Genomic DNA, 26,982 nt, shown 5'->3' on the forward strand with positions numbered 1-26,982 from the left:
TAATGTAGCATTGTTTGTGTGGACTGGAGATTTATTATTTTGCACACTACAGTAATTATACTAGCTAAAGTGTGGCAGAGGTTATTCAAAGTACAGTCCTTTAGTCAGGGGTTTATCAACAACCTATAGTAAATACAGGTATTAAAAGTGGAATACCAAGTAGCTAGACACTTTTACAATGATCAAAAAAAGGCAAATGGAATCCAGATCTGAAATACTGGTGTTTATTTGTTGGCACATTTATATTACAATCTTCAGTCTTCTCACTGGTTTTTCACAGTCCCAAATGACAATAGTAAATATTCCAGTGACGTACACTTTGGAGAAAACAGATACTACAAATATGTAGGGAAGGTCAAGGGCTTTCACACTCTTACATTTTAGGTAGCCCAAATAGCTTTCTTCACTGAATCCCATCTGATTGTGATTTTGCTTTATCAATTTGTATATAGCAAGGGCGTATTACCCCTCCTACAGGATGGTCCAATAGAAAAATAATCAAGCTGTTAAGAGTAGTCACTATCCAAATACTGCTGAGAATGCAAGAATCCTCAAGTGGACATTCCCTGACTGAGGCAAAACTGTTTCACATGCGTTGCAGAATACTGCCTGACCACTAGGTGGTGTGATATAGGCAGGTTTTTACATCACTCCGGTGAAGGACCAAGGAGGCCTATCTGAGCAGAGGCTGCATTTGAGCCTTTTAAAATGCCTACATCCACTCCTTCCGGCTTTCACTGCGTGCTGTGTGAAATCATCCTAAGGAAGAGAGAAATGCATTTCTTAAAGGTCTCGAGCAGGGTATATTTATACAGTACTTACCCCTTTCCTAATGAGAAATATTAAACCCAACTTTCATTATATTAACAGAACTATATATGAGATGGAAGGAAAGGGGAAAAATAAACCTTATTCTTTAGTCAGTAAGTGTATCTAGCTATAAGTGCTGCTTTAGCTAGTATGTACAATATATCTTGTCAGGAACACAAGAAAATCGACAAAAGTACAAACAGGTTAAAGAACAAGTGGTCATTCATCGGCTGTTACATATGGATATCCACATTCATTGCCCTCGCTTGTGCCCATTTTGAATAGAACCCCTTCACTTTATCAGAGATTTTCCAATTCCATCTCTAATTTGATTGATAGCTCGTTATCATATAAAGAAAATGGACTTTAAGGGAGGCTGACCACAAAATTCAATAATAGGCCTGAATCTATTCTGCTCTGTGGGGCTAAGGTGGTATTGGAAAAATTGGTTTCCACTAGACAGTTCCAAGACTTAGCCCCCCACACCTTTCGATGCAGCTCATTTAATGAAGCAATAAGGCCAGAGGGGGTGTGGTATATGACCAATATACCATGGCTAAGGGCTGTTCTTAAACACACGACGCAACGCGGAGTGACTGGACACAGCCCTTAGCCATAGTATATTGGCCATATATCACAAACCGCGAGTTACCTTATTGCGATTATAAACTGGTCACCAATGTAATTAGAGCAGTTCAAAATGTTTTGTTGTACCTGTGGAATAAAATCTGGTATAACACAGCTGTCAGCTAATCCGCATTCAGGGCTTGAACCACCTAGTTTATAAAAAAGCAATAAATGGTTCAAAGTAAAATTTCTATTGATATCAGTAATCCACTCACCAATTTAGTTCAACCCTTACATTATAGAGTAGACCTTGAGTCTGGAATTGGGGATAACATACACTTGGTGGCCAGTTATTAGGTGCACCCATCTAGTACCGGGTCAGACCCCCATTGCTTCCAGAACCTGAATTCTTCAGTGCATGGAAACATTGCTCAATTGGTACCAAGGGACCTCACATGTGCCAGGAAAACAACCCCTACACCATTGCCCCATGCTGCTTATGTAAAATCCTGACTGCCATCAGCATGACTCAACAGGAACCGGGATTCGTTTGACCAGGTGATGTTGGTGATTGTGTGCACACTGGAGACGCTCGTTTTTAGCTGATAGGAGTGGAACCTGGTGTGGTCGTCTGCCGCATTAGCCCATCTGTGCCCATCCGGTAACTGGATGCCTCCTTTTTATAACAATAGCAAGCCACGTGACACTGGAGGAGCAAACTATTTTCGGGAATGGGGTGGTGTACCTAATAAACTGACCACTGAGTGTATATAATGTTCATTTTGGAGGGCGAATGATGAGCTACTGCAACAATGACAGGGCAGAAGAGATAATACATATAAGAGTTGGTTCTGTCAGAAGACTAGGATAATGACAAAAGCTCTATGGTAGTGGTCTGGAAACAGCATTCAGCCCAGTGGAAACCCTCAATTTTGTATGTTAACAATTCAACTATGATGGACTTCACTTTATTACACCTCAGCCTCTGGTCTTTGTAGAACATCTGAGGCATCTCTGCTGCTTATATCATTCATGATAAATGGGGTCTTCACTCCCCCAAGACAAAGCTAGCAACATTTACTTGTTCTTCAGCCTTAACATGTACTGTGTATCAAAGCAACTCGTCAACAAACCTTACAAAGCCAACGCCACCCTTTGTTTAGGGATCGAGTCAACTCTATAGCCATGGCTGAGCAAAATATAGCCCTCACAAATGCATCAGAGGAACTGTTTTGTCAAGGGTACTCACCTTTGATCTATACAGAAATAAACAATTTACAATAAAAACGTCTTACATGCTATCTACAGGGCCTCCAGTTTCACAGTATTGAGCCAGCTGCTCCATGCCACATCTAAGGCAAGTATAGCAGGTTGGCTAGAGATTTGCTAGACGTTTAAGAAAAAAATAATAGTATTCAAAGCATTTTTACATGTTAAAAACAAGGTCTCAAACTGTACAAGGCTTGTTTGTTTGTTCTGCATCTAGCCAAAGACAGCATTTTAGATTCAATTACTTTCAATATCAAGCAGGTGTTTGTTTTGGGGATGCAGATTCAATACTAAAAAGGGTAAAAAAAAAATTTACTGACCCCCTCCCCCCAAAAAATCTACGTTATTCGGATATACAGCTTCTAGTGCTTGTTTAAGTGAAAAATAAAATGTTATGAATGCAATGTAAACATCTGATATAAAACAGAGGTTAAAGTAAGGGGTGAGAATCTGAAAACTGGATAAAAAGGTGCTGTGTGAAGGCAATTGTCAGTCCATGGATGGCACAAAATAAATGGAGGAAGACTGCAGTTGTTCACACCATGCCATTATAAATTATAAACTATTACATTTTGGTCGGTGGGGGGGGTCTGCTTACTGTTTCGGTGTCTGTAGTGAACCACTACTAACAGACTACTAGACCGTTAAGTAGGTATGGACACTGTGGAGAAAGAAAGGGTCTCAGGCTATTGGGTAAAACACCAGGGTAAACTCTCAATGCTAACTCACCAAAATGGGGACTGTGCTACATATTTGAGTAGACATTCTTTCTATATATATTTTTTTCTGCCTAAAAGAAATGGCTAGCTAGCTTCCAGACTAAGGGAAAATGTATAGGCTACTTGACGATGACGAATCGGGTCAAATGGGGAAAAGGGCCTCGTCTTTCTGATGAAATCTGCAAGATATTAATACCAAGAACCACAATGCGGAGCTAAATGAGAATTCAAAAGAACTTAGTTACCACCAAAGACTACCTGCTGCACAATCTGTATCAGGTGACCCCAATGTGCAAAACATAGCCAGCGCTCATGTAAAACAAGTCACTTCCTACAACTGTCTATTCAGATGCAGAGAACATTTCCTATCCTTAACAGAGGGAAAACAGGCTCTTGGGCACAATCATACACAGACAATAACCAAAAGAAGAGACATTAAAAAGACCACTGAAAGCATTGCGCTTAAGCACTAAGTATACACTTTTACATCACAACAGTAAAAAGTAGTTCTTGCATTCAATAAACACCACACTAAGGGTGTGTTCAAGGTAGGAGAATGAGGGAGAGGGATGCTTCATGAAATTTTCATTAAAACGAAACGAACAAGGGGTCAAAAATTACATTTCCAAATTGTTTCAGAATCTTCACTCAACCCTTGTCAAGTCTGCACCACAATTCTGGCACAAATGAGTTGGCAAGGCAAACCATGTTATTTTGAGACAAAAAAATTAAAAAAGTAGTAAGAGGGAGAGTGGTGGCAAGAGCTCCTGGGGTTGTGTTTTAGTTATCTGATACCCGACACGGAGCTCTGGCTGATGTTGTAGGTTGGGGAGAGGTCTCCGCCTATCGTGGCCACCAGGGGTGTCCCGTTGCTGGTCAGGCAACCATCCTTGAGAGGCTCGAAGTATGTGGCCTGCACAGGCTTGTGACACTGCAACACTTGTATTGCATCGTCTATTTTAAACCAATCCCTTTTTCTCCCTGTTAAAAAGGGACAAGAACAGACACCATTGTGGCACACATTTAGAAAGACAGACATGAGAGGCATCTATAACCAGAATTCAAACAATGTAGTATAATCAGATTGAAATGAAAGCCACTCACCAATGTTCACTGAGTCCTCCCAATCCTCCAGGACCTCAGTTACGATAAGAATGTAGACATAGGTTCTGTGTTTCCTCTCTCGGTTCTGTAAGATAGACAGTTTTGACCTTTATTTATTTTTTCAGAACAAAGTCCATATTTTCTCTCCACTCCCAAACAAGCTTTAGCATGCCTAAGCATGTCATAACATAAACTCACCTCAAATATTCCAACTAGGCGACCTAAAGTCCCCTTCACACCTGCCTGTGGAACAACAAAAAACAAGAAAGCGAATCAAAACAAAATCCTATCTAAGGATTAAAAACATTACTCTTTCAATCTTAAGAGTCTGTGTCACTGTGGCAATCGATTCATTAGGTGTGTGTAGCTTGTGTGTTACAATATGTCCTGAAGATGCCATTAGATAAAACATCCTGCTATAAAATGTAATAAAGTGTACACACCAGTACCTCTACCCGTCATGGTTCACAGCAAATGGTGTTTTATATACAGTACCGGTCAAAAGTTAAACCTTGGAATGAGGTGTTTTCTTTATTTGTACTATGTTCTACATTGTAGAATAATAGTGAAGACATCAAAACTATTAAATTACATATATGGAATCATGTAGTGAACAAAAGTGTTAAACAAATATCTTATATTTGAGATTCTTCAAAGGAGCCACCCTTTGCCTTGACAGTTTTGCACACTCTTGGCATTCTCTCAACCAGCTTCATGAGGTAGTCACCTGGAATACATTTCAATTAACAGCTGTGACAAATAAATTCATTTGTGGACATTCTTTCTTAATGAGTTGGGGCCAATCAATTGTGTTGTGACAGGTAGGGGTGGTATACAGAAGACAGCCCTATTTGGTTAAAGCCATTAACACATGGTCAGTCAATCCAGAAAATTTCAAGAACTTTAAAAGTTATTCAAGTGAAGTCGCAATAACCATCAAGCGTTATGAAACTGGCTCTCATGATAACCACCACAGGAAAGGAAGACCCAGAGTTACCTCTGCTGCAGAGGATAAGTTCATTAGAGTTACCAGCCTCAGAAATTGCAGCCAAAATAAATGCTTCCGGGTTCAAGTAACTGACACATCTCAACAACTGTTCAGAAGAGAATGCATGAATCAGGCCTTCATGGTCGAATTGCGGCAAAGAAATCCCTACTAAAAGGACACCAATAATAAGAAGAGACTTGCTTGGGCCAAGAAACACGAGAAATGGACATTAGACCGGTGGAAATCTGTCCTTTGGTCTGATGAATACAAATTTGAGATTTTTGGTTCCAACTGCCATATCTTTGTGAGACGCAGAGTAGTACGTTAACGGATTAATTTAGCATGTGTGGTTCCCACTGTGAAGCATGGAGGAGGAAGTGTGATGGTGCTTTGCTGCTGCATTATGCAGCGATACACCATCCCATCTGGTTTGGGATTATTTGTTTTTCAACAGGACAATGACCCAACACACCTCCAGGCTGTGTAAGGGCTATTTGACCAAGGAAGAGCGTGATGGAGTGTTGCATCAGATGACCTGGCCTCCACAATCACCCGACCTCAACCCAATTCAGATGGTTTGGGATGAGATGGACTGCAGAGTGAAGAAAAAGCAGCCAACAAGTGCTTAGCATATGTGGGAACGCCTTCAAGATAGTTGAAAAAGCATTCCAGGTGAAGCTGGTTGAGAGAATGCCAAGATTGTGCAAAGCTGTCATCAAGGCAAAGGGTGGCTACTTTGAAGAATCTAAAATATATTTTGATTTGATTAACACTTTTTTTGGTTACCTCATGATTCAATGTGTTATTTCATAGTTTTGATGTCTTCACTAATATTCAACCATGTAGAAAAATAGTAAAAATAAAGAAAAACCTTTGAATGAGTAAGTGTGTGCAAACTTTTGACTGGTACTGTACAACTCAAAGTGTGAAAATGGCATATCTTGTTTGTGTCCCCCAGTTTTCAATACATTGTCATTTTATTTAGCCAGGATAGTCCACTAACAACTGCCACTGTTTTCTAGGGAGTCCTGGGTTCCATTTAATTAATAAAAACATACACATCACATAAAAGTTGACTAGATAAAAACAGCATACACAGAAGCACACACATCATACGCAGTAGCATAAATACAAAATGTTACTCACATATCCTACTAAATTTGTGTACAGATCTTTTGTGATAGCTAGCTGCATTTTTACTGAGCTAGCTAGCTGCTGGCTAGCTAGCTGCCGTGTGGATAAGTCCAGTATATTCCAGAGCAGTGGTCCAAAGAACTGCAGACTGCCTTGGAAGGCCATGTTTTTCCCTGATGGTTGTGCCAGCAGGTTCAGGTCCCATTGGTAATAGGCTTTGGCTGCTGGTGCGTACTGCTGGCATCCTCTAGTTTCAGCCTATTAATAAACTTGGACTCCATAGTGAATATATACCAGTATGTACCCCAGTATCAATCCCACACCCTTCATGCCTTCAACCAGATCATATGGGGAAGACCAGCACTGGGGTGACTGGAGAATAGGCAGGGTTTGGATAGCGTTGGTAAACCTCAACCACCTCTACTCAAAATGGCCACCCTGTCCATATCATAATGAGAACATGAGTGAAGAACATGAGCCATAGAGCTGCATTCCATGAGCCGTAGAGCTGCCTCCATCGTGTCAGGTCGTTTAACTGGATGACTGGCTGTGGACACTAATACAAGGTACTATGCATAACCCTTAACCTGCTCCTATGTCTTTCAGTTCAGACCTCACAAATTTCTACAGATGCACCAGAGAGCATCCTGTCAGGCTGTTGTGGTGACCGGCAGTTATGACCACAGTCAAATTCCATGTGACCGTTGAGTCACAGTAATCTCCTCCTATGCGCTCTGTACATGAATGGGGCTGATGTGTTGCTAGTACCCAACTCGCTAACGACCAGTATGTTAAATGTAAAAAACAACAACCTCTAGGCTACCTTTACTCCACACACAGAGATGCGTACAAAGCTCTCCCTCGCCCTCCATTTGGCAAATCTGACCATAATTTTATCCTTCTGATTCTTGCTTACAAGCAAAAACTAAAGCAGGAAGCACCAGTGACTTGCTCAATACGGAAGTGGTCAGATGACGCAGATGCTAAGCTACAGGATTGTTTTGCTAGCACAGACTGGAATATGTTCTGGGATTCTTCCAATGGCATTCAGGAGTATACCACATCAGCTACTGGCTTCATCAATAAGTGCATTGATAACGTCGTCCCCACAGTGACCATACGTACACATCCCAACCAGAAGCCATGTATTACAGGCAACATCCACACTGAGCTAATGGGTAGAGCTGTCTCTTTCAAGGAGCAGGACTCTAACCCGGACGCTTATAAGAAATCCCGCTATGCCCGCCGAAGAACCATCAAACGTGCAAAGCATCAATACGGGACTAAGATGAAGCCGGTGTAGTATGATTCAGACACTCGTCGGATGTGGCAGGGCTTGCAAACTATTACGGACTACAAAGGGAAGCACAGCCACAATCTGCCCAGTGACACGAGCCGACCAGACAAGCTAAAATATGTCTATGCTCGCATCGAGGCAAGCAACACTGAAACATGCATGATAGCATCAGCTGTTCTGGACAACTGTGTGATCACTCTCTCCATAGCCGAAGTAAGACCTTTAAAAAGGTCAACATTCACAAGGCCACGGGGCCAGACGGATTACCAGGACACGTACTAACCCTGTCTGAGTCTGAAATACCAACATGGTTTAAGCAGACCAGCATAGTCCCTGTGCCCAAGAACACTAACGTAACCTGCCTAAAAGACTACCGACCCCTAGCACTCACGTATGTAGCCATGAAGTGCTATGATGGTGTTGATGGCTCACATCAACACCATCATCCCATAAAACCTAGACCCACTCCAATTTACATACCGCCCTAACAGATCCACAGATGATGCAATCTCTATTGCACTCCACACTGCCCATTCCCATCTGGACAAAAGGAACACCTATGTGAGAATGCTATTCATTGACTACATCTCAGCGTTCAACACCATAGTGCCCTCAAAGCTCATCAATAAGCTAGACTTGGTACTCCAGTATCGCTTGCCGTGAGGTAGTGGAGAGAACAGTCTATGACTAGGGTGTCTGGAGTCTTTGGCAATTTTTTGGGCCTTCCTCTGACACAGCCTGGAAGAGAGGTCCTGGATGGCAGAAAGCTTGGCTCCAGTGAAGTACTGGGCCGTACGCACTATGCTCTGTAGTGCCTTGCGGTTGGAGGCCGAGCAGTTGCCATACCTGGCGGTGATTCAACCAATCAGGATGCTCTCGATGGTGCAGCTGTAGAACTTTGAGGATCTGAGGACCCATGCCAAATCTTTTCAGTCTCCTGAGGGGGAAAAGGTGTGCCCTCTTCACGACTGTCTTGGTGTGTTTGGACCATGATAGTTTGTTGGTGATGTGGACACCAAGAAACTTGAAGTCATAGACTGTTCTCTCTGCTTTGCTTGTTTGATGGTTCGTCGGAAGACATAGCGGGATTTCCTATAAGCTTCCGGGTTAGAGACCCACTCCTTGAAAGAGGCAACTCTAGCCTTTAGCTCAGTGCGGATGCCTGCTGTGATCCATGGCTTCTGGTCGGGGTTTGTACGTACAGTCACTGTGGGGACAACATAATTGATGCACTTATTGATGAAGCCAATGACTGATGTGGTGTACTCCTCAATACCATCGGAGGAATCCCAGAACATATTCCAGTCTGTGGTAGCAAAACAGTCCTGTAGCTTAGCATCTGCTTCCTCTGACCACTTATTTATTGATCTAGTCACTGGTGCTTCCTGCTCTAATTTTTGAATGTAAGCAGGAATCAGGAGGATAAAATTATGGTCAGATTTGCCAAATGGAGGGCGAGATAGAGCTTCCCGTGGGGGGACAGACACACACCGTTCCCATAGCGGTTAAGGTTAACGATCTAGCCAATATGTTTTGAGTTTCCACTTACTCCGTAGTGAATTAGCCCCAACAAAATTAGCCTAGGATACCTGTTAGTGCACATAAAGATGTAGGCAAATCCATCTCTATTGACTAAAATAAAATTCTGGAGCCCTATGTTAACAGTAAAATATAAGTGGTCGAGGAGTGTGTCAAATCGTTAGTAGGCAAATGGATGACTGTCCTGCCCACCTTGACAGCCACCTTTCATTGAGGATACTCATGTTTATCTTACCGCAGAAGAGTTTTGAAATCTGCCACACCCCCTTCGAATCAGCTTTTGTTTTCTCAGAGAAAAACATGCACACATTTAAAATCAATATGCTACTTATTGTTTTATCTATAAAACGTCTTGCACAACTAGCTTAATTTGTTTTGAGCACTTTACACATTTATTTTGGGATCCATCCCTGTAACGTCATTTGCCGAACGACACCCGAGTGGAGAAGGACAGTCTCCTTTCAAGCAAGAGCATTTCCACTCTCCTCGCCAACTCTCATTGATTAACTTTGACCTTTTTCAAAAGGAGGCGAGAGAGGACGCAGGTGGTGAGCAAATCTAATTGATGTGGTGGGGTGACATTGTTTCAAAGAAAGATTCTAGCTTTAATAAAGCACTGTGAATTACTTTAGAACATGATTACTTGTTTTTTCTATTGCGTGAAGCTGCAATTTTTTGGGGGGTGCGACCAAATCCTAGGCTGGTGCCACCAACTGAAAAAGTTGGTCACCAGGGGAAAATATTAGTCTAGAGCCCTGCATATAGTCTACAGGCTTTCAAAGTGTCCATGCAGTCTTGTAAGTAGGCTTTGATTTCTGGAACGCTTATCTCAGAAAGCTAAGTTATCATATTATTTTCTGGAACCTAAGCCTTAGTTGAAGAGACACAACTTGGCAACAGAGAAACCCTCTTTACCCCCTAGTGGGCAAAAAAAAACAAATCTTAAATGAACATATTCAATCATCATGGTTAAATTAGTGATTAGTACAGAATAGGCTACATTATGTAAACAAACAAAAATGATCTCCATAGAAAGAGGAAACATGTTCCTTCCTTCCGAGCATGAGTTGGGCCTGTGGCTTGGTTGTCTGGCCTGCAGCCACAGCATTGTGTAAAGGGCAGTGTTTAATTTCAGTATGTGCCCTTTGGCACTTTTAACACTCCTGTGTAACATGACTCTGGGAGACGAGTCTTGGCTGCATGCTTACTGTGGATGTGCTTTCTCAGTACACATAAACAGAGTATGATCAAGACCAACTGCACTGCCCAGCAGGGCTCGGGATAAGTGCTAACAGTGAATGTGCTTTGACCAACATCAAAATAACAATGTGTTGAGCTAGTTCTGTGCAATATATCACTTTAATTCAAATGTATGTTTTTCAAATGTATGTTTTGTGTGATATTTCAAACGCCTGTATCGCAAGAATCAGGGTTTTGCTATTTTCCGTTTTTATGATGGTTTATGTCCGCTTGTTCTCAGGCTTGTCTCCTTCACTCCTTCTGTGCTGTGTGCACCTTCCCATTTAGACCAGATATGTGTATATAATGACGAGGAGCTTAGGTCCAAAAGCTTAAGCTTAGGTCCAAAATAAACCTATAGAAACTTAATGATTTTTGCGAGAGTGAAACCTCTCATGTCGCCTCTTCCTCTGTTTACACACTCACACACACGCCTCTCCCCCTACCACTCACTACAAAGATGAGCAATCACTTCTTCCTTTCTGACAAGCAGTTTCAATTCGCTATTTGCATTTGAGGTTTGGTCCAACATAGTTGGTCATATGGACACTGAAACACATTGAGACATTTTTACTGTGATGGGTTCTGACTCATAAACTTGAAATATTGTTAATTATCAAGTATTCTAAGGCAATGCGGAGTGCCAGACTCTGGTTTCTACACGAGAAGTGAATGGTTATCTGTAGGATGAATGTATATGGTGGAGTCAATTAAGCGTGGAATGTAATGAGTAAAGGAAAAGCAATCACATGGTTGCAGTCACTGATAAGGGTTGAGAAATGTGGTTTAGTGAGGAATGGGGGCTGAGGTCAGGTCAGAGTAAGGGAGAAGGAAAGGGTTCATTGCCCGCATCACTTAATTTCCTGCCTAACAATAAAGATTTAATGTTTAGAGGGAAGGAGTATGCTCCACCCAAAATTGGGGTATATATACTACCACTGGTGGAAACATGTCTTTGTCTGAATAAACTTGGTTTGAGCTTTTATAATTGTCCGTCAGGTTCTAAATAACAGGGTAAAAACTAACATTTAGAACCTATTACAGGTTCTGTTATTTAGAACCTGTAATAGAGAAGTTAACCTTCCTAACGATACCCTTTTTACAGTACGTCTCAACTGGTCAAATCGCGCACATAGCAGATAACACTAAAAACGGGAGTATCAATGAACATTGAGTCTCGAAAATGATTGCTCAGTTTGTCACGCGCGTCATTGGCGTACAACGTAAAGCCCTGAAATCGCTACATTATCGCTGACTGTTTGAAATGCAGTATATTTGACCTTTAACTGTACAACAAAGGTTATTTAGCGATTCTTTGGCCATATCACCCATCCCTATGTTGATCTCAATAGCCATGTTTCCACAAGCTTTATCAAGGTAATCAGCATGGGACCAATAATGGCAGGCCAAATGTGTTATTTTTCAAAGTATGACAATGACAGTAGTCACAATGGCAAATCTCAGTTTAATATCTGGTTGCCATTCCAGCAAATACCATACTGTAATTGAGTGTGGTGTGATTTGCAAGAAAAAAACATTTGAGGTTGTCTACCCAAAAAGCCACACTTAAAACAAAGAGACCATTTCTAATATCCATAACCACTTATGAAAAACACCACAAGTTCCCTGAACAGTGTGAGAATGTAGTTTGAATAATAAGCTAAGGTCAATGAAATGAGAGGGAAAGAAACAAACCTCTTCACAGACTTCTCGTGCTGCTGCTACATTGGGCTCCTCTTCTGGCTCCATCCCCCCACCAGGGACAATCCACTTGTCTGGATGACGACTACTACTCACCAACAGCACCTGCAGAAAAAGACGATACAGCATTGAGCACCATCAATCAAATCCAGTGTTTCAGGTTGCTTGAGACAACTTCTCTACTCAGTTGAAAGACAACACCTCAATCCTATTCAAATTACAGGTGACATATTCTCAATAACACATCAAATAAAATGGTGTTCTTCACATGCTTCGTAAACAATAGGTGTAGAGTAACAGTGAAATGCTTACTTACGGGCCCGTCCCAACAATGCAGAGAGTAATAGAAAAGTAATAACACATAAAAGTCAAAAATAAATACACAATGAGTAACGATAACTTAGCTACAGTGCCTTCGGAAAGTATTTAGACTAGGGATGCATGATATATCGGTGAACATCACAGAATCGGCCGATATTAGCTAAAAATGCCAACATCGTTATCAGCCGATGTCTAGTTTAACGCCGATGTGCAAAACCGATGTCAAAACTGACATACCTACGTTATATAGGTATGCACATGACGTAATGACGCCATGTAAAATGTTGCGTTACGAGCGCAACACAGCGTTCCTAACTTAGCCTACAATGACTGCTGTGTGGATCGAGCAGTCAAGTCGAGCAGTCATTTGAAAGAGTAAGAACATTTCAGTGAGACAACTCAAAGGCGAAATCCATTAAAGCCAAGATAATGGATTTCATTGCCCTTGACAATCAACCGTTCTCTGTCGTGAGTGATGTTGGCTTTCGCGACTGGTCGAGCACCAGTACACACACTAAGTGCACTATTTTTTAGATGTTGCCCTACCACAGTTACACAGTAATAGCGTCACTGCTATTAGCTGCACAACATCCACACATACATACTATGGAACGCCGTTTGGATCTTTGCATGTCAAAAAAGATACAGTAGCACTGTCAAAGCAAAAAAGTCTGCAAACAAGCCAACACCAGCCCCGAACAATGTGTTTTCAATATCGCGTTGGTAATAAAGCGTAATTTGTTCGATCTTAACTTCTGGGGTACCTAGAGCTAGCACCAATACAACCAGCCTGAAAACAATGACCAGTAGAAACTGCACTCATTTTTATTATTCTTAGCAATGATTTAGGAACCCTTGTGAGTAAGTATTAGCTAGGTTGCCATTTGTTGTTCGCCTATTGAAATTTAACTTAGCTAGCCAGCTACATAACCCTGTTGCCAAAAGCAAACATTATAAGCAGCCAGTTATCTTCATCTGGCTAGTGAGGCTCGACCGAACCGGGTTGTGTTGTGAAGCTAGCCACAATAAGGATTAGGCTCAATAGTGGAATTTGCAGTTTGCCTTCGAAATAAAAGTGTCATTGACAGTGACGCAAATAAATATAAATATAATTATGCCGTACTTTTATTTTGAAGGCTAACCGCAAAGTCCACTGTTGTGGCTAATCCTAATTGTGGCTAGCTTCACAGATGGGTCCGATCACCATTAGTCAAATAAGAACTGTCTAATAAATTAGGGTTATTTTAGATAGCTGGCTAACTATATAGCTAGGTGTTAACTATATAGCTACTGAAACAGGTGTTGTTTTGCTATGTTTTAGGGGAAGAACATTGTTTGCATCCATGAGCTAGCTATTTTTTTATTTTTTTTTAAATGACCACCACTGTAGGTGCGCAAGACAACTTTACCAGCGTCATTGCATAATCGTTTTTGACAAATGAAATACAAGTGAGTGTAATCAATTTGTAATAACTACTTAAAAAATTTATGAACGCGTTAAATTATTATGTGACGTGCAATCCTATTCAGGTCCTGATTGATCTATTTTTTTTATTTGACACGTCAAATCGTGTTAAATAGTATATGTGACACACAAAGACCCAAACGGCGTTCCATAGAAATCCTGGTTGAGACTGAACAACAAAACAGCACAGCAAGTAAGTGAAAGAAATAGGTTTTGATTATGTTTTACTGGTGATGGCGACATAAGTAAAAGCCAGCAAAATGGCTTTTTGGTCAGTGTGTGTAACCTTTATTTAACTAGGCAAGTCTGTTAAGAACAAATTCTTAATTACAACAGCGGGCAAACCCGGACGAACCTGGGCCAATTGTGAGCCACCCTATGGGACTCTCAATCACGGCCGGATGTGATACTGCCTGGATTTGAACCATTGACTGTAGTGATGCCGAGATGCAGTGCCTTAGACCGCTGTGTCCATGTGTGTGTGTTAAATAGTTAACTGTACTAGAATGTTTAAAAGGCCGAAAAAAAAAATGTAATATCGGTATCATTTCTTTTGGTAAGGAAAATATATGATATCGGTATCAGCCAAAAATGTCATATCGGAGCACCACTAAATTAGACCCCTTGACTTTTCCACGTTGTTACAATCTACACACAACACCACATAATGACAAAGCAAAAAGAGGTTAAGAAATATTTGCAAGTTTATTACAAATAAAAAACAGAAATCACATTTACATAAGTATTCAGACCCGTTACTCAGTACTTTGTTGAAGAACCTTTGGCAACGATTACAGCAGAGTCTTCTTGGATGACTACAAGCTTGGCACACCTGCATTTGGGGAGTTTCTCCCAATCTTCTCTGCAGATCATCTCAAGCTCTGTCAGGTTGGATGGGAAGCATTGCTGAACAGCTATTTTCAGGTCTCTCCAGAGGTGTTAGATCGGGTTAAAGTCTGGGCTCTGGCTGGGCCACTCAAGGACATTCAGAGACTTGTCCCGAAGCCACTCCATTGTCTTGGCTGTGTGCTCAGGGTCTTTGTCCTGTTGGAAAGTGAACCTTTGCCCCAGTCTGAGATCCTGAGCACTCTGGAGCAGGTTTTCATCAAGGATCTCTTTGTACTTTGCCTCGATCCTGCCTAGTCTCCCAGTCCCTGCCGATGAAAAACATCCCCACAGCATGCTGCCACCACCATGCTTCACCATAGGGATGAGGCCAGGTTTCCTCCAGACATGATGCTTGGCCTTTAGGCCAAAGAGTTCAATCTTGGTTTCATCAGACCAGAGAGTCTTGTATCTCATGGTCTGAGAGTTTTTAGGTGCCTTTTGGCAAACTCCAAGAGGGCTGTCATGTGCCTTTTACTGAGGAGTGACTTGTCTGGCCACTCTACCATAAAGGCCTGATTGGTGGAGTGATGCAGTGATGGTTGTCTTCTGGAAGGTTCTCCCATCAAACATAGAGGAACTCTGGAGCTCTGTCAGAGTGACCATCGGTTTCTTGGTCACTTCCCTGACCAAGGCCCTTCTCTCCCGATTACTCAGTTTGGCAAGGCGGCCAGCTCTAAGAGGAGTCTTGGTGGTTCCAAACTTCTTCCATTTAAGAATGATGGAGGCCACTGTGTTCTTGAGGACCTTCAATGCTGCAGAAATGTTTTGGTACCCTTCCCCGGATCTGTGCCTCGACACAAGCCTGTCTCAGAGCTCTATGCACAATTCCTTCAACCTCATGGCTTGGTTTTTGCTCTGACATGCACTGTCAACTGTGAGACCTTATATAAACAGATGTGTGCCTTTACAAATCATGCCCAATCAATTGAATTTACCACAGATGGACTCCAATCAAGTTGTAGAAACATCAATAATTATCCATGGAAACACGATGCAATTCAGCTCAATTTCAATCTCATAGCAAAGGGTCTGAATACTTAAGTAAATAAGGTACTTCTGTTTAATAAGTTTATACATTTGCAAAAATGTCTAAAAACGTTTTGCTTTGTCATTATAGGGTGTTGTGTGTAGACTGCTGAGGATGTTTTTTTAAATACATTTTAGAATAAGACTATAATGTAACAAAATGTGAAAAAAGTCAATGGGTCTGAATACTTTGAAGGAACTATATATACAAGGTAATGGAGCTTGATATGTACATACAGTGCCTTCAAAGCATTCCCACCCCTTGACTTTTTCAACTTTGTATTGTTTCAAAGTGGGATTAAAATAGATTTTTCATTTTTTTTGTCATCGATCTACACAAAATACTATGTCAAAGTTAAAAATAAAAAATAAATTAATATATATATATATATATATATATATATATATATATATATATATATATATATATATTGTCATGGAAAATAAAACATATTTGATTAGATTCAACCCCATAAGTAACATTTTATCACTTTTAGGCAGCTGTGAGTATTTCTGGGTCTCAAAGAGCTTTGCAAACCTGGATTGTACAATATTTGCCCATTATTCTTTCAAAAAGTCTTCAAGCTCAGTCAAGTTAGTTGTTGATCATTGCTAGAAAGCCATTTTCAAATCTTCCCATAGATTTTCAAACAAATTTAAGTCAAAACTAACTATACCATTCAGGAATATTCAATGTCGTCTTGGTAAGTAACTCCAATGTATATTTTGCCTTGCGTTTTAGGTTATTGTCCTGCTGAAAGTTGTCTCCAAGTGTTTTGGAAAGACTGAACTAGGTTTTCCTCTAAGACTTTGCCTGTGCTTAGCTCTATTCCCTTTTATCCTAAAAAACGTGCTAGTCCTTGCCAACGACAAGCATACCTATAACATGATGCAGCCACAACCATGCTTGAAAATATGAAGCGTGGTACTAGATGTGTTAGATTTGGCCCAAAAATAATGCTTTGAATTCAGGACAAAAATGGAACTTCATCGCCACATTTTTTGCAGAATTATTTAGTGCCAAACAGGATGCATGTTATGGAATATTTATTATTCTGTACAGTCTTCCTTCTTTTCACTCTTATCATTTAGGTTAGAATTGTGGAGTAACTACAATGTTGTTGATCCATCCTCAGTTGTTTTCTCCTATAACTCTTATAAATTCACCATTGGCCTCATGGTGAAATCCCTGAGCGTTTTCCTTCCTCTCTGTCAACTGAGTTAGGAAGGACATCTGTATCTTTGTATTGACTGGGCGTATTGAGACGCCATCAAAAAGTGTAATTAATAACTTCCCCATGCTCAAAGGGATATTCATTGTCAGATTATTTTCTCCCTCTACCAATAGGTGCCCTCCTTTGCGAGGCAATGGAAAACATCCCTGGTCTTTGTCGTTGAATCTGTGTTTGAAATTAACTGCTGACTGAGGGACCTCCATATATATATATGTAGAGTATAGAAATGGGGTAGTAAAAATCATGTTAAACACCATATTGCACACAGAGAGAGTCCATGCAACTTTAACAAATGTACACACCTGAAGTTATTTAGGCTTGCCATAAACAAGGTGTAGAATACTTATTTACTCAAGACTTTAATAAATTAACATTTAAATTCTAAAAACATAATTCCACTTTATTTATTTTGACCTTTATTTAATCAGGTAGGCCAGTTGAGAACAAGTTCTCATTTACAACTGCGACCTGGACATTAAAGCAAAGCAACACAACACATTGAAGTGAATAAACTTACAGTCAATAACACAATAGAAAGAAAAAAAATAATATGGGGATGAGGTAGTTAGGTGGGCTATTTACAGGTGCAATGATCTTTGAGCTGCTCTGACAGCTGATGCTTAAAGTTAGTGAGGGAGATACAAGTCTACAGCTTTAGTGATTTTTGCAATTCGTTCCAGTCATTGGCAACAGAGAAATGGAAGGAAAGGCGGCCAAATGAGGAATTGGCTTTGGGGGTGACCAGTGAAGTATACCTGCTGGAGCGCGTGCCCATGGGTGGGTGTTGCTATGGTGACCAGTGAGCTGAGATAAGGCAGAGCTTTACCTAGCAAAGACTTATATATGACCTGGAGCCAGTGGGTTTGGTGAGAAATATGAAGCGAGGGCCAGCCAAAGAGAGCATGCAGGTCGCAGTGGTGGGTAGTATATGGGGCTTTGGTGACAAAACGGATGACACTGTGATGGACTGCATCCAATTTGCTAGTAGAGTGTCGGAGGCTATTTTGTAAATGACATCGCCGAAGTCAAGGATCGGTAGGATAGTCAATTTTACGAGGGTATGTTTGGCAGCATGAGTGAAGGATGCTTTGTTGCGAAATAGGAAGCTGATTCTAGATTTAATTTTGGATTGGAGATGCTTAATGTAAGTCTGGAAGGAGAGTTTACAGTCTAACCAGACACCTAGGTGTTTGTAGTTGTCCACATATTCTAAGTCAGAACAGTCCAGAGTAGTGATGCTGGACGGGCGGGTAGGTGCGGGCAGAGATCGGTTGAAGAGCATGCACTTAGTTTTACTTGCATTTAAGAGCAGTTGGAGGCCACGGAAAGAGAGTTGTGTTCAGTGTCCAAAGAAGGGCCAACAGTATACAAAATGGTGTCGTCTGCGTAGAGGTGGATCAGAGAATCACCAGCAGCATAAGTGACATCATTGATGTAAACAGAAAAGTGTCGGCCTGAGAATTGAACCCTGTGGCACCCCCTTAGAGACTGCCAGAGGTCCGGACAACAGGCCCTCCGATTTGACACACTGAACTCTGTCTGAGAAGTAGTTGGTGAACCAGGCGAGGCAGTCATTTGAGAAACCCAAGGCTGTTGAATCCGCCGATAAGAATGTGGTGATTGACAGAGTCGAAAGCCTTGGCCAGGTCGATGAATACGGCTGCACAGTATTGACTCTTATCGATGGCGGTTATGATATCGTTTAGCGTGGCTGAGGTGCGCCCATGACTAGCTCGGAAACCAGATTGCATAGCGGAGAAGGTACGGTGGGATTCGAAATGGTCGGTGATCTGTTTGTTAACTCGGCTTTCGTTGACCTTAGATAGGCAGGGTAGGATAGATATAGGTGTGAAACAGTTTGGGTCTAGAGTGTCTCCCCCTTTGAAAAGGGGGATGACCGAGGCAGCTTTCCAATCTTTGGGGATCTCAGATGTTACGAAAGAGGTTGAAAAGGCTAGTAATAGGGGTTGCAACAATTATGGCGGATAATTTTAGAAAGAGAGGGTCCAGATTGTCTAGCCCAGCTGATTTGTAGGGGTCCAGATTTTGCAACTCTTTCAGAACATCAGCTATCTGGATTTGGGTGAAGGAGAAATGGGGAGGCTTGGGCAAGTTGCTGTGGGGGGTACAGGGCTGTTGACCGGGGTAGGGGAAGCCAGGTGAAAAGCATGGCCAGCCATAGAAAAATGCTTCTAGAAATTATCAATTATTGTGGATTTATCAGTGGTGACATTGTTTCCTAGTCTCAGTGCAATGGGCAGCTGGGAGGAGGTGCTCTTATTCTCCATGGACTTTACAGTGTCCCAGAAGTTTTTGGAGTTTGTGCTACAGGATGCAAATTTCTGTTTGAAAATGCTAGCCTTTGCTTTCCTAACTGCCTGTGTATATTGGTTCCTAACTTCCCTGAAAAGTTGCATATCGCGGGGGCTATTCGACACTAATGCAGTATGCCACAGTATGTTTTTGTGCTGGTCAAGGGCAGTCAGGTCTGGAGTGAACCATGGGCTAGATCTGTTCCTGGTTCTACATTTGTTGAATGGGGCATGCTTATTTAAGATGGTTAGGAAAGCATTTTTAAAGAATAACCAGGCACCCTCTACTGACGGAATGAGGTCAATATCCTTTCAGGAAACCCGGGCCAGGTCGATTAAAAAGGCCTGCTCGCTGAAGTGTCTTAGGGAATGCTTGTCAGTGATGAGGGGTGGTCGCTTGACCGCAGATCCATTAAGGACGCAGGCAATGAGATCCTGGGGCGGCAGGGTAGCCTAGTGGTTAGAGAGTTGGACTAGTAATCAAAAGGTTGCAAGTTCGAATCCCTGAGCTGACAAGGTATAAATCTGTCGTTCTGAACAAGGCACTCAAGGCCGTCATTGAAAATAAGAATTTGTTTTTAACTGACCTGCCTAGTTAAATAAAGGTAAAATAAAAAATAAAATGAGATCCTGGTTGAAGACAGCAGAGGTGTATTTAGAGGGCAGGTTGGTCAGGATGATATCTATGAGGGTGCCCATGTTCACAGATTTGGGGTTGTACCTGGTAGGTTCATTGATCATTTATGTGAGATTGAGGGCATCCATCTTAGATTGTAGGACTGCCGGGGTGTTAAGCTTTCCCAGTTTAGGTCACCTAACAGTACGAGCTCTGAAGATAGATGGGGGGCAATCAATTCATATACGGTGTCCAGGGCACGGCTGGGGGCTGAAGGTGGTCTATAACAAGCGGCAACTGTGAGAGACTTGTTTCTGGAAAGGTGAATTTTTAGAAGTAGAAGCTCTAATTGTTTGGGCACAGATCTGCATAGTATGACAGAACTTTGCAACTCTGTCCCCTTTCCCAGTTCTATCTTGTCAGAAAATGTTCTAGTTAGGGATGGAAATTTCAGGATTTTTGGTGGCCTTCCTAAGCCAGGATTCAGACACGGCTAGGACATCTGGGTTGGGAGAGTGTGCTAAAGCAGTGAATAAAACAAACTTAGGGAGGAGGCTTCTAATGTTAACATGCATGAAACTAAGGCTTTTACGGTTACAGAAGTCAACAAATGAGAGCGCCTGGGGAATGGGAGTGCAGCTAGGCGCTGCATGGCCTGGATTAACCCCTACATCACCAGAGGAACAGAGGAGGAGTAGGATAAAGGTACGGCTAAAGGCTATAAGAACTGGTCATCTACTGCATTCGGAACATAGTAAAAGGAGCAGGTTTCTGGGTGCAGAAGAATAGATTCAAGGCATAATGTACAGACAAGGGTATGGTAGGATGTGAATACAGTGGAGTTAAACCTGGGCATTGAGTGACGAGAGAGGTTTTGACATTATTGGGTATTGTGTGTAGATCAGTGACACAAAATCTAAATGTAATACATTATAAATTCAGACTTACAACAAAATGTGGAAAAGTCAAGGGGTGTGAATGCTTTAAGGCACTGTAACTAGGAATAAACTGACTAGGCAACAGGATAGACAAACAGTAGAAGCAGCGGATGTGATGAGTCAAAAGTTAGTGCAAAAAAGGGTCATGCAGATAGTTAAATAGTTATCCTAATCAGTTCCCGGACTAACTATTTAGCAGTCGTATGACTTGGGGGTAGCTGTTTGGGGTCCTGTTGGTTCATTGGCATCGCTTATAGTGCGGTAGCAGAGAGAACAGGCTATGTCTTGGGTGGCTGGAGACTAGAGGTCGACCGATTATGATTTTTCAACGCCGATACCGATTATTGGAAGACCAAAAAAGCCGATACCGAATAATCGGCCAATTTTTTTAAAAGTATTTGTAATAATGATAATTACAACAATACTGAAAGAATACTTATTTTAACTTAATATAATACATCAAAATCAATTTACCCTCAAGTAAAAAATGAAACATGTTCAATTTGGTTTAAATAATGCAAAAACACAGTGTTGGAGAAGTAAGTAAAAGCGCAATATGTGCCATGTAAAAAAGTGAATGTTTAAGTTCCTTGATCAGAACATGAGAACATATGAAAGCTGGTGGTTCCTTTTAAAACTTGTTAGGGCTAGGGTCCTTTTTTCTCAATTTCCACCTGACTGACATGCCCAAAGTAAACTGCCTGTTGCTCAGGCACTGAAGCCAGGATATGCATATAATAGGTACCATTGGAAAGAAGACACTTTGCAATTTGTAGAAATGTTAAAATAATGTAGGAGACTATAACACAATAGATATGGTAGGAGAAAATTCCAAAGAAAAAACAACCGGAATTATTTTTCTTTTGAGAGCCCATGCGCTTCCAATGGAACATATAGGGAAATAATTCAATCTAGCTCCCAGTATGCAATTCCTATGGCTTCCACTGGGTGTCAGTAGTTTTTGTTCAAGGTTTCAGGCTGGTTTCTTCCAAAACAGGTAAGAAATATGAGTTTTACTACAGGGACACAGACTTGGAAATTCGTGTATGCGCGCGCGATAAAGACAAGACGCACCTGCTAATATCTTTTTCCTGTTGAACATACTTCTTTCCGTATGAAATGTTATACACTGCTCAAAAAAATAAAGGGAACACTTAAACAACACAATGTAACTCCAGGTCAATCACACTTCTGTGAAATCAAACTGTCCACTTAGAAAGCAACACTGATTGACAATACATTTCACATGCTGTTGTGCAAATGGAATCGACAACAGGTGGAAATTACAGGCAATTAGCAAGACACCCCCAATAAAGGAGTGGTTCTGCAGGTGGTGACCACAGACCACTTCTCAGTTCCTATGCTTCCTGGCTGATGTTTTGGTCACTTTTGAATGCTGGTGGTGCTTTCACTCTAGTGGTAGCATGAGACGGAGTCTACAACCAACACAAGTGGCTCAGGTAGTGCAGCTCATCCATGATGGCACATCAATGCGAGCTGTGGCAAGAAGGTTTGCTTGTGATCAAACTAGAAAATAGTAAGTTGGACTAACAACGAGTAAAATAACTCGTTGTTAGTCCAACTTCTAGTCAATCTAAGCAAGGCCTATATCTAACTAGCTATCTAGTAAATGTGGCTAACTAACTATCGCTAGCTCTAATGTCACGAGTTGACATGAGTTTTGAGCCATTGATAATGCTGCTAAGCATTGATTGTCAGTGTTTTATGTTACCATTATCACCAGAACGATACTAACTAGCAGTAGCAATACACACACACACAAGTATGTAGACCACTCTTCAAATTTGTGGATTTGGCTATTTCAGCCACACCCACTGCTGACAGGTGTATAAAATCAAGCACACAGCCATGCAATCTCCATATCAAAAATGTTGGCAGTAGGATGGCCTTACTAAAGAGCTTAGTGACTCTCACCGTGGCATCATCATAGGACACCACCTTTCTTACAAGTCAGTTGATCAAATTTCTAACTTGCTAGAGCTGCCCCGGTCAACTGTAAGTGTTGTTATTTTGAAGTGGAAACTTCTAGGAGGCTCAGCCGCGAAGTGGTAGGCTACACAAGCGCACAGGACGGGACCGCCGAGTAATGAAGCACGAGTAATGAATTGTATGTCCTCGGTTAAAACACACACTACAGAGTTCCAAACTGCCTCTGGAAGCACAATAACTGTTTGTCGGGAGCTTCATGAAATTAGTTGTCATGGCCGAGCAGCCGCACACATGCCTAAGATCACCATGCGCAATGCCAAGAGTTGGCTGGAGTGTCGCAACTAAGGTTTTGTGGAGGAGGAAAAATGGTCTGGGCTAGGCCCCTTAGTTCCAGTGAAGGGAAATCTCAGCATACAATGATATTTTAGACGATTCTGTGCTTCCAACTTTGTGGCAACAGTTTGGGGTTCCTGTTTCAGCATGACAATTCCCCCGTGCACAAAGCAAGGTTCATACAGAAATGGTTTGTCAAGATGTGGAAGAACTTAACTGGCCTGCACAGAGCCAACTGGCCTACCCCATCGAACACCTTTGGGAGGAATTGGAAAACACCCTTGAGCCAGGCCCAACATCGTTGCCCGACCTTTTATTTATTTTACCTTTATTTAACTAGGCAAGTCAGTTAAGAACAAGTTCTTATTTTCAATGACGGCCTAGGAACAGTGGGTTAACTGGGGTGTTCAAGGGCAGAACGACAGATTTGTACCTTGTCAGCTCAGGGATTCGAATATGCAACCTCTTGGTTACTAGTCCAACGCTCTAACCACCTGCCTCTTCTGGGAAGACTTTCCACTAGAACATTACTAAGGTCGGGGCGGCAGGGTAGCCTGTGGTTAGAGCGTTGGACTAGTAACCAAGAGGTTGCAAGTTCAAACCCCCGAGCTGTCGTTCTGCCCCTGAACAGGCAGTTAACCCACTGTTCCTAGGCCGTCATTGAAAATAAGAATTTGTTCTTAACTGACTTGCCTAGTTAAATAAAGGTAAACAAAAAGCCTTAGTAGCAAAGGCAGAACTAAATCCATATTAATGCCTATGATTTTGGAATTCGACGTCCACATACTTTTGTCATGTAGTGCTTGTTAGCGCTCAAGCTAGCTAGCAAGACGATAACGTCTCACTGCTGGCTAGCGCGTTAGCTAGCTAGTAGCCGGTTACCAATATATGTTGTTGCAGTAATGTTTGCTAGCTACGCGTTCACTAGCTTGCTACCTAACTGAGGTGACTGTGTCCAGCAGTTACCTAACAATCTAACAAAAGAGAACGACGTTAGCTATAATCTTTCTAACTTCAATGTTTGGTTAGCTGCAAGAATAAATAGCATACTCAGTATAGCTGCCAGCTAGCTAAACAGTTAGCTAGCTACCGTTAGCTAACTCAACGTTAATTATCCCTGGGTGGTCGCTGATTCAACAAAGCAAACCAAAACCAGTAACAACCAGCCAGTTAGATAGTTAGCTAACGTTAACTAGCTATCTAATTCATCTTCGTAATTAGCAAAGTAATACAAATGTACTGCGACAAACATCTACCATGTTATCTGTGCTTTCCTGAACTGCGGCCCACCCTACACCCCAGCATCCTTGGCCTCACCTCCTCTTCACTTTCACTCCTGAAGCATAGACAGGCGGCCCGCTTCTTGTAGCCATCCCCATCGTATGTCCGGGTTTGGTTTGACTTGAGCTTCATCATTTCGGGTACCAATGGACCAAAACTGTAATTCAAACACTGGGAAAGACGCTGTCGTCGACGCAAAGTCCTCCTTTGAGGAACCCCGGCGTTTTCTTATGAGAAATAACTTCTTCTTCGCTTCATTTTCATAAGCATAAGCACATCTCCAGCACGGTCGCCATTATGAAGATAACTGCGTAAACAACGTAACATGGCATATCTTAACGATGGTGGCATTAGGATATTACGTATCTTGTTTTGAGGAATACAATATTGAATGTCAAAAAAACGAAACGAAGTAGAGAATTTACGCTAATGACGCTAGTTTCTGTTGATATATTTCATGGAGATGCTTTGAAGAATTCATCGCCTTGACTATCAACAGACCGATATCCTATCTTTGGTTGTAATTCATACCAATGACTAAATGGCACGTTAACGCCGAGCTTGTAAAATGAACCACAATAACATATACAACGTGTGTTCACGCGAAACTTCAGACAATATTTCAGCACACCAGGCAATGGACAGCAACCTGGTAGGTTATTACCTAAGATCAAACAAGTAAAAAAAAAAAAAAAACATTGAGGACATTCCCCAAATATTACCCTTTAATATGAAATTAAAGAAATTACTAGAGCCTAATTTTCAATTGTGGATTAGTATTCTAAGGTGAGTTCTAGTTGCTAAAGTTATTATATTTACATACTACTGACTATGTTAAATAGCGTATAAGTATTTCCCCACCCCTCCGTAACGGGCACCATGGAAAATACATAAGGTGTAAGTCAGGCTGCGGTTGGAAGGCAAGCCCATTACATTACATTACATTCTTCCTCATCCTCCTCCTCTTCCTCAGAGGACTCTTGGGATCCCTGCTCTTTCTTCTCTTGAAAGCAACAAGAGGACAATATTACAGCTTTCTACATGCTACAGGGATGTGCACAGTCCATTTCAGTGTCATATCTACCACACCCATGGCAGCAACATACATTTTTCACAAGCAGACCTCAACAATACAGGCCGTGTTCTAAAACCCATGCAATAAGCAATCTTAAGAGGAACCGCGATAATGCCGCGATAATGTACAGTAACCAACAAAAGGACACCAGAATAGTGTTACTACCTCCTTTTTGGGTGGCTGTCTGTGCTTTCCCTCTGCAGTAAAAGCAGCTTTATGTTCAAGGTGGAATTCAACAAAACAGGTTATAAACAAACATTATATAGTAAATATACAGTATTATATAATTGTCTATGATGCCAACACCTTTGGCCAAGCAGAATGTGTTGTGTAGCACTCCATGTATTATTGGCAGCAGTGGGGAGAGGCAGATCGTTCAGCCCAGGGCAAGCAGGGGGTTCAGCGGCTGTTACTACAGGTGCTGCTGGCAGTGCTTGGTCCAGAGGGATAAGGGTACAGTCAGCACGCCACCTGGCGCACTTGAGGATCTAGCACTTACTACTGTATATGGACATGAGTGATGTAGTGTATTGTACTGGTGTCTTGAGGATAGGCATTTACACAAGGCACAGGCGTTCTAATACTAACTGATTCATAAAAGCATTCAGCAGTGAAGAATAACAAAGGATGTTCTCCCAACTATCCTCTCATGGAGTAACTTTGCCTGAGGCCTGAAAACCAATGTTAGCTTAGTGGGCTAATGTTGTCTTGAGATGTGCAGATGATGCAAGTTCAATACTCGGTCTATTACACATGACATATTGCCACTTTTTATTTATTTCATTTTTTAAAAATGTACTAGGCAAGTCACGTAAGAACAAAAACTTATTTACAATGACGGCCTACACTGGCCTAACCCAGAAGACACTGGGCCAATTGTGCGTCGCCCTATGGGTGTCACATGTAGCAGAACAGGTGAACCCAAGAGCAGACTCAGACGAGGAGACTGGGATGAGGTAACCAAGGTATCTATTGAAACACAGGGGGAAGATGGGGTGCAGGCCAGGGGAAGCCCGGTGTGGAAGCTGGAGTGAGGGCAGTTGGGACTAGGTAAGCAGGTCTGGAGAGGAATCCAAGGACACAGTGCAGTGGGGTGGGGGGGGGGTCCAGGACAGAGTAGCAGGACTGACGAGACGTGGGACTGTAGACGGGCCAAAGTCAGAGCGGGCAGCGGA

At 41.8% G+C, this 26,982-nt stretch overlaps 1 protein-coding gene and 1 long non-coding RNA gene across 7 annotated transcripts in view; both read right to left on the reverse strand.

Annotated features, from left to right (window-relative positions):
* Positions 1–26,982, reverse strand: part of LOC149982517 (uncharacterized) — a 305,212-nt gene that overhangs the window by 191,913 nt on the left and 86,317 nt on the right. The window lies entirely within an intron of this gene.
* LOC110527733 (diphosphoinositol polyphosphate phosphohydrolase 1) lies at positions 209–25,371 on the reverse strand. Of its 6 annotated transcripts, none has more exons than XM_090240737.1 (6): positions 24,769–25,371; positions 12,362–12,472; positions 4,668–4,712; positions 4,470–4,554; positions 1,525–4,346; positions 209–759 (listed from the first exon to the last, which is right to left on the reverse strand). In XM_090240737.1, exons 1-5 carry the CDS (start codon positions 24,865–24,867, stop codon positions 4,150–4,152), a joined length of 537 nt encoding a protein of 178 aa, XP_090096863.1. In that variant the 5' UTR covers positions 24,868–25,371; the 3' UTR covers positions 209–759; positions 1,525–4,149. The 6 variants fall into 6 exon arrangements, with proteins under 6 accessions (XP_090096863.1, XP_021464875.1, XP_090096864.1 ...); XM_021609200.3 differs by having other exon boundaries at positions 4,161–4,346; positions 24,769–25,069; XM_090240738.1 differs by having other exon boundaries at positions 24,708–25,041.

Source organism: Oncorhynchus mykiss, chromosome 7 (genome assembly GCF_057628025.1).
Source record: "Oncorhynchus mykiss isolate SJ-2025 chromosome 7, ASM5762802v1, whole genome shotgun sequence".
Lineage (NCBI taxonomy): Eukaryota > Metazoa > Chordata > Actinopteri > Salmoniformes > Salmonidae > Oncorhynchus > Oncorhynchus mykiss.